Below are 8,711 nucleotides of genomic sequence, written 5' to 3' on the forward strand. Positions count from 1 at the left end.
GTATCTACTCTCTTCCTCTGCATGCTCGATTCTGCCCTGCCGCTTCCTCTCATTTCCATTTGGCCCGAACTAGGGCCCGCTCCATCTTATCACCATCGATTTGGCCATTCACCTCATTTGTATGTCAAAAATGGCAAACAAATGATAAAATAATACATATTAATTGTGCCTACTGACAAAGAATTGCAAAGCTAGAGTGTCCACTAACAAATCTATGTTTTTACAGTGTACTACATTAAATATTGTTTCTTTATTGCCTCGTGGCGAAATTTTTCATATGTATATATTGTGAGTAACTTTACTCTTAAGAAGATATCAAAAGTTACCATATTTTCTAGTGTAAAAATTAGGAAAAATTTTATGGCCCTTGACAAAGTACCTCAAGGTACTTAAATTTTACATTAAGAATTTTAGTAACCCAAGGTATCTGGTGACTGGAGGTACCCGGTTTTATAAAAAAAATGTGGTATCTCCCGGTACATTCTCAAGGATGATAAAATTACCTAAAACCTGATACCTCCAGGTATTACTTATCTCAAGATTTGTATAAAATTTTGATATTTTCAGGTACTTTCTGAAGTACGATAAAATTTCTCATATATTGTAGAATATCCTTGTGTACCATTAAGATTAATCGTTCTTTGGTTATCCGATTGTTTGGTTGTATGCCGTATGGCAGTGATCGGGAATATAATATATTTCTATTATCTAAGAAATATATATGTGATAGGAAACTCAGAGCAGAAGCTTTCTAACTATATAAACATATGCTATCACCTTTTTTTTGTTGTTGCTTTTCCCTCCTGTATTGTTTCATTCTGTCCCAACTCCTAGTTCAAGTTGTGTATGGCATGCATATAAGATACTTGTGTGCACCTGGTCCATAGCAGCAGAAACTAGGGCACTAGAGATTCTAAGGCTGGCAAACAAAGGAGATGAGAGGAGCAAAGGCCAAAAGGCAATGGAATGATTACTGGTCTAGCTGGCCCTACTTTATTAGGAGTACCTCTTTCTTTTTGCTCCCTGCTCTTCCATTATTTTCCAAAAAAAAAAATGCATGGTTTTCATCCGAAATAATCACCAACATTGAATCCATAATTTAGAAGGTCAAGGGACTAAAATATCACACCTAATTAAGTACATATATACATCATACTTACAACTTACAAGAAAAGATATGGGCTTTAATTTTGTGTGGGAAGAAAAAAAAGAAAATCTCCTTTGCTGGAAATTCTCAATGTGTATTTTGACTTGGAGAGTGGCGCCAACAGTGGACAGTGCAGTCTTTGGGGATTGAATGAATGATAAAGAGCACCGCACGTGGAGCGCCTGAGCCAAGTGACTCTGCATCTGCACAGTTTAAAGATTTTTCCTTTTACAAAAAAAATAAAGAGAGGAGCAGAAGCACACAGACGAAGGAGAAAAATAATTGAAAAAAAAAGAAACACATTTCAAACAGCAAAAGGGAGGCAGCAAAAAATTAAAGAGTCTGGGGTGCTCTCATCTCATCAAAAGCAGCCAATCCAGAAAGGAAGCATATAACATTGCTTTCCATTCAATTCTCTGAACAAGATATATATAGCTAGTTTCTCTTCACCACCAGTTAATCCTCCGGAATTATCTCCTGCTTAGCTATCATCTTGATGATAGATATATATGGAGAGATAGAGAGAGAGAGAGAGAGAGAGAGAGAGAGAGAGCAGTAGAGTAGTGAGGCATATACACGTGGTATCTGAGATAATTTGGTGGAATCGTTAGTTAGCAACGGGGAAAACACATCACGTTACGCTCTGCCACAGTACTGATGAACAACTGTGCATGGGATTAGCTGCTAGCTAGCTCCTCGCTAGGTGAAGCTAATAATTTCCCCGCTCCCGGTCGGCCCCGGCCTCTCTCCCTCTCCTCCTCTTCCTCCTCCCCGCGCGCCTTATCCTCCTCTCTCTCTCTCCATCTCTCTCACTCACCGGTCGCCTTCCATGTACACCACCTATGCCCTCTAGTCTTTCTCCAGCTTCCTCTCTCTCTCCTCACCTTCTTCTCTGCCTCCTCCAACATCAAGAATCCATTTATTCATTCACCCATCTCTCTCTCCTCCTCCATGCCCTACAAACTACAAAGTACACTTCCTCTTCCTCCTCCACCCTCTCCCTCTCCCACTCCAGTGGCTGGCCTGGCTACCTAGCCACCTAGGGTCATCTGCTCCTACTCTCTAGCTCTCTCTTTCTCTCTCTAAGATCACCCGGCCGGCCACCAGCTGGGGATGAACCTGACCAAAACACCATAAAATAGTGTGTGATCTCCCCACACGCACACAGAAGCTAGCAGCAACAAGCTTCATTCGCCTCACCCTCTCCCATCATATCATATGAGGAAGCAGGATTCTTTCCAACCTACAATATATCTTTTCCCTGATGGCTAGCTAGCTCTTTCTCGGACTTTCTTTCTTTCTCTCTCTCTATCCGTCTCTACCACATCGCACCACCTAACCTTCTCGAGCTAGACCCACCCACAACGAGAGGGAGGCAGGCAGGCCGCCCGGAGACATCAAATTCATTCTCCTCTTCTCTTCCAAACAACCACCTCACTTACCAGCCTAAAAAATCCAATCAAAGAGAGGTATAGTTGGTTTATATCTGTGTATATATACCATGGCCTAATTGATGACCATGGACGTCGCCGGAGACGCCGGAGGTGGCCGCCGCCCAAACTTCCCCTTGCAGCTTCTTGAGAAGAAGGAGGAGCAGCCGTGCTCCAGCTCGGCTGCAGGAGGTGGTACTGGGCCATCATCGGCGGGTGGCAACGGGAACAATGGATCGGGACCGGGCGGTGCCGGAGGGGAGATGCAGGTGCGGAAGGCTGCGCCGAAGCGGAGCTCCACCAAGGACCGGCACACCAAGGTGGAAGGGAGGGGGCGGCGCATCCGGATGCCGGCGCTGTGCGCGGCGAGGGTGTTCCAGCTGACGCGGGAGCTGGGGCACAAGACGGACGGCGAGACCATCGAGTGGCTGCTGCAGCAGGCGGAGCCGGCGGTGATCGCGGCCACCGGCACCGGCACCATCCCGGCCAACTTCACCTCGCTCAACATCTCCCTCCGCTCCTCCGGATCGTCGCTGTCCGCCCCGGCGCACCTCCGCGCGTTACCTAGCCCCGCCGCCGCCGCCCGGTTCGGATCCCGTGCGGACGCGTGGGACCGGGTTGTCAGCCTCGGGTTCCCGTCCGAGGGCCCCGCCTCGTCGTCCTCGTCGCCGTCCCCGCTTCTGTTGAACTTCCACTCGGGCAGCGTCGGTCTCGATGTGCAACCTTCGCCTTCCGCCGCTGCCGCCGCCGCCGACCTCTCCAGGAAGCGGCGCTGGGAGCAGGAAATGCAGCAGCAGCAACAGCAACAACAGCAGCAGCAGCAGCAGCAGCAGCAACAACAGTACCAGCAGCAGATGGCCGGGTACACGCAGAGCCAAATGCCGGGCACCGTGTGGATGGTGCCGAGCAACAGCACGCAAGGAGGTGGGCCGTCCGGTGGTGGCGGTGGCGGCGGAGGAGGCAGCGGGGAGTCCATTTGGACGTTCCCGCAGATGAGCAGCGCCGCCGCGGCCGCCGCCGTGTACCGGGGGAGCGTTCCGAGCGGGCTACATTTCATGAACTTCCCTGCACCGATGGCGCTCCTACCGGGACAGCAGCTGGGGCTCGGCCCAGTTGGAGGCGGCGGTGGCGGTGGAGGAGGCGGGGAGGGGCACATGGGGATCCTTGCCGCCCTCAATGCTTACCGGACACAGGCGGCGACGGATGCCGCCGGTCAGCAAGGCGGAGGAGGAGGTGGAGGAGGATCTAGCCAGCAGCAACACGGAGGCGGCGGCGGCGGCGGCGAGCGGCATCAGAGCATAAGCACCAGCGACTCGTAGGGCTCTGAAGATCGCGTCGCGTCGCATGCATTGGCCCGGTCGGTGTGACTTTGATCTGTTCTTTGTCTTGGTTTCATTCTTTCTTCTTTTGTTGGTTTCCTTCCACTCTCTCCCTAGGCAAGAGCTTGCAAGGACTCACACACTTAGCTGCATTCCATGGCATTCTTACGTACGTATGCTAGGCTAGCTAGCTACCTGAACTTGTGCTTATGGGTGAGAGCGAGGTGATGATGCCTGGGAGGATCAAGAGGAGGGAAACGCACGCAGCTGCATGCGGAGAGATTGTTCTTTTTGTTCATTTAGCTCTAGAGTTTGATCGAGTGCGAGCAGAAGAGAAATTTTTTTTTTATCAAGCATGGCAATCCATTATCTGCATGCCATGACGATGGTTCATTTTTTTTTCTCCACAATTGCTAGTTCAGTAGTAATACTGGCCTCTCCCATGTTTTTCTAGCTAGGCACTCACCATTGATTTTTGCATGCTAATTGAGTCCGTTGGTTCCTTGATTAACATGCATATATTGTCTTAGCTTTGATCGATATATAACATCAGTCACCATGAGCTAGTTAGGGTTTTAAACGGTTGCTGATCCGCTTCCATATCCGTGACAGCCTCCGCGATCACGCAGGCAAAAGAAAAAAAAATTGCACGTAACATACGCGTATAGCAAGTGGCCGTGTACAGAAACAACGTTCCAAAACTAGCCATTCTACCAGCAGGAGGAGGCCCGATGAAGAAAAACGACTCAACGAGACGAGGGAGGCTAGCTGGCTGGCCAGCTGCGTGGCAATGTTTTTGTCATCTGATGGGCGAACAACCTGCAGAGAAGCCAAGCTAGCAACCGATGGCGCCGTGGACCACAGAGAGAGAGATTGAGAAAGAGAGAGAGAAAGAGGGAGACCGGGCGGCGCCCGTTGAGGCGCGGACTCGAGTCCAACAGTGACGACGACCAAGAGCCACAGCCCGTACGGTTTCCTTTAGTTTTTCGCGCTCGCTGCCCCGCGAGGCGAGCCGTCACAATGATTTCCCCCCACGCGGGCGGAGCGTACGTACCTACGTGAAGTACGCACCAAGTCACCACCGCGCGCGATGCATCATCATCAGACCGATCGATATATCGATCCCGCCGACCCAACGTCACGGGGCGCGCGGCGGCTACGTGTACTGCGTGCGGCAGCGAACACAAGGCGCACGTAGTACACCGGTGCGCGCGAGCAGCAGCAGCAGCAGCAGTAGCAGCAGGCGTCTCATTGATGGCGCGCTTGTCGTCTCCCGTCGCTCTCGCTCGCCGCGCTCCCAAATCTCGATCTCCCTCCCTTCCTCCTATATCCACCTATCTCCTCGCTCGCTCGATCTCCGCACTCGCACTCCCTCTGTCAGATCGAGCAGCTATACCCAATGCAATCCATCCACCCATCCATATAAAGCAGGGGCGCAGCGCAGGGAGCAGAGCAGCAGGGGGGGGGGGGATGCAGTAGTATATGGTGGTGATAGTACTAGTACCGCCTCCTGTGCCCCAGGGTTGCCCTTCTCGGCCTTGTGTTTTTTTTTTCATTGCATGTGTGGTTACCTTTCCGAATCCATGTGTTGCCCTTGTTTCTTGCTCGACCTTGGGGAGGCAGATAGATATGCAGGGCCAACTGCGCCAAGGCTAGCTGAGGTTATGTGTGGCTGGCTGGTACGCGGTTTTGAATTGTTACACTGTTTGGATGGGTCATGCATGGGTTGGGTGGTGGCTATGCCGGGGCTGATTTTTTTATTAAAAAAAAGAAAAAGAAAAGAAGAGTGGGTTGGGTGGATGGACGCTCGACACATGTCCCTTAGAGGCGCGCGCCCAGTATAATAGTGGTTGCTGATGAATGAACTGTAACTGCATATGAAATTGTCGTGTTGATTAGTAGATCTAGTTGAACGTTGAGTCACCAGTAAGTCCTGTTTATTTACATGTGAGGTTCTGCATAGGCGGGTTGCATAAACAGTTTAGACTCACATGTCAGTCATGTGAGACATGATTAGCTGTAGTTCCATGTAAGTTTGTCGCACTTATTTTTAGCTTGGCTATGGTTTTCAAAAAACCATAAAGCCGTTTGTCCGCTGACAAGTGGAGATGCGCGTGAGGGGACTCTATCAGCATCTGGGTCCTACGTGTCAATGACAAGTGGCATGATAATCTGGCTAAAATGAGGTCAGCACAGTCCAGCTGCCGAGTTCAGGAGGGAAAGAGGATGAGACCAATACGTGCTGGACCTGTCGGTTGTTCTCTGTGCCATATTGGTGCTGTCACATGTTGAGCAGATTGGGTGCATTGAGTAGTAGAGGCTGTAGTAGTAATCGTCCAGCCACTAAACACATGTGCTCTTGTCCTGTTTAGACGATGCTCTCTCCGATCAGACTTAACGTACATATATACGTGACACACAGGCTTCGCAATTTAGCATGACACTGTTGTCCTTTGATTAGCATCTCTCTCTCTCTCTCTCACTCACTCACTCACTGAGAGACAACAGGGGTCATCAAGAATAGGACTTGACAGTTGACAGTAATGTGCTAATGTCTCTCTCTGGGGGAGAGAGAAGGGGAGACAGAGAGAGATCACTGTAGGCTCACAAGGAGGGAAACAAATGGTTATGGTGGACACAAAGCAAACGAGGCCATTCGAACAAGTTCAAATACCCAACTGTTACTGTGCTGGTCTAGTTGTCTACTGCCTGGCTTTTCCACGCACCAGCGCCCACTTCAAGAGCACCAACGTAAACAAGGAGATCGAGAACGAATAATAATTTTGAAAAAAAAAACAAAGGTTCATGCATAAATCAATCATCTAGTATACGCATTTTCATGATTAAGTAGGGGCAGCGACATTTTCTAGTGCTTTCATGCACCATTCATAGATCCTGCTTAGCTCATCATCTCCCTGCAGGTACTCTCGCTGTTCTTCTTGAAATCAGCGCGTACATAGATATATAAATAAATATATATATATATACAGCATGTATTTCAGTAACCGTACGTATGTGCTGCATGCTGATGAGTTGAAGAGCAAGCTAGGTAGCTTTTGAAGCGAGAGCTCTCATTTTGACCTCGCTTTTGTCAGGGCTGTGCGCATTTTTCTTTTCAAAAGATAGCAGCAGCTGGTGCGTGCGTGTATGTCGAGGTGACACCAAAATTACAGGGAGAATTCATAGGGATCATGAGTAGTGTAAAGTACTACTATAACAACTAACTTATCGCATCGCGCGCCTTTTTCTCCATCACTTAGCTTGGAGAACCTTGGACATGCATGGTCTCTTCACTGGAGAAGGAATTGAATCTTCAGAGCGGCCATGGCTATAGCCATAGCTAGCTATCGAGCTTGTATAACAGGGGGCTCTCTTCATCTCGTCTCTCTCTTTATCTCTTTATGGGCCGGATGCATGCAGTCTTCGACCTCAAAACAGCAGCTTTATGCGATCAGATTTTGTGCATAGTGTAGTGTGTGCGATGCATATTAGGGAGTGTTTGGGAACTAGGGACTAAATTTAGTCCCTCTCATAGGGACTTATGTTTTTATGGGAGAGACTAAAGTTTAACCCCACTTTAGTCCCTCCAACCAAACACCACCTTAGTGGCTTTTTCGCAGTGCATGCTATAATTCTTTTGCTCCCCGTCTCCCTGTAGTCCTTTTTCAGAAAGGTTTTTGTGTCTCACTGAACTTTCATCCTCGCCTGTCGCGCTTGCTGCCCCTCTCGATCTCCTTTCTGCTCCTCGAGATCGACTCCGCCATGATTTACGTTTGATGGACCGATGATGGTCTTTCATTGCACAATTCAACCCATCATTTCGGCTGACCACAATTTGTTTCAACCAGCGACTGCCTGCCACATTGCAATGAATTTTCCACCCACATCTACTCCTATGCCTGAATAAATGAATGCTAGCAAGAACACACTAGATATTCAGAGACCGAATACTTCAGAAAAGTTACAAATGGCGCCAAACAGGAAGGAATCAAGCTAGGAATTGAATCATCTATACGGATTGTTTTAGTTGTACTATTGGGAGACTGTAATTCTTGTCCTGTATATGCTAGATACTGGCCTCATGCATGCATATGCTAACATTCCTAGGCAGGTTTGTCTTCCTCTAGGTCATTATAATGTGATTAGAACACTCTAATGATTTTTTAAAACAGATGTCAGTGGTCCTTGCTGCTTCGGTGTTTAGTGCAATAGATACTATAAAGAGGACTAAGTAAATTATCTGAAGAGTATCAATTAGGGCCTCTGACTCTATTGAAGAGATGCGTACGTTTGCTAACGCATGCCCTCCCCAACACCCGTCAGAGAATAATTAATATTGCTCCCCTGCAGGACATAAACACGTTTTTTAAAAAAATTCTTTATTAACACGTAGTACGTAATTCAACAAATTAGGTGTTTGTTAGACTATAGCTAAAACTAGTACGTAGTCCATTTTGTCGTTGGCATACATATATATATGATTCCTCTCGAGTCTCGATCTCTTTCACGAGAATCGACTATCGTGCTACTTCCACGACCGAAATCAAGATAAAGTTGTCGTTGAACCGTATGGTTTTATTAATTTATCTCTTCTAAAATCAGCGTACTTTTGGCATATAAATTTTTCTCATATCCACTCAAATAACTAACAAAAAAATTAAACTGGTTTAATAATCTGGGGGAAGTGGATTGGTTTCTTTGAATTGCATGCAAAGATGATGTGACTTAAGTTAAAGGTGATCCCTTTCCATGAAAATGAATCATTAGCCCAGATCATCAATGTCCTTAATCCACTTTTAAAAAAGAAAAACAAGC

General features: G+C 47.8%; 1 protein-coding gene across 1 annotated transcript; it reads left to right on the forward strand.

Annotated features, from left to right (window-relative positions):
• The first annotated feature begins 1,908 nt into the window (after positions 1–1,908).
• Positions 1,909–4,249, forward strand: LOC127761185 (transcription factor TCP14-like). The gene has a single exon (XM_052285434.1). The coding sequence runs from the start codon at positions 2,661–2,663 to the stop codon at positions 3,894–3,896; it is 1,236 nt and encodes a 411-aa protein (XP_052141394.1). The 5' UTR covers positions 1,909–2,660; the 3' UTR covers positions 3,897–4,249.
• The last annotated feature ends 4,462 nt before the right edge of the window (positions 4,250–8,711 follow it).

This window comes from Oryza glaberrima, chromosome 2, assembly GCF_000147395.1.
Source record: "Oryza glaberrima chromosome 2, OglaRS2, whole genome shotgun sequence".
Lineage (NCBI taxonomy): Eukaryota > Viridiplantae > Streptophyta > Magnoliopsida > Poales > Poaceae > Oryza > Oryza glaberrima.

Bases quoted from the DNA above. Each gene is read 5' to 3' on its own strand.
- LOC127761185 (XM_052285434.1), top strand. From the start codon at position 2,661: ATGACCATGGACGTCGCCGGAGACGCCGGAGGTGGCCGCCGCCCAAAC.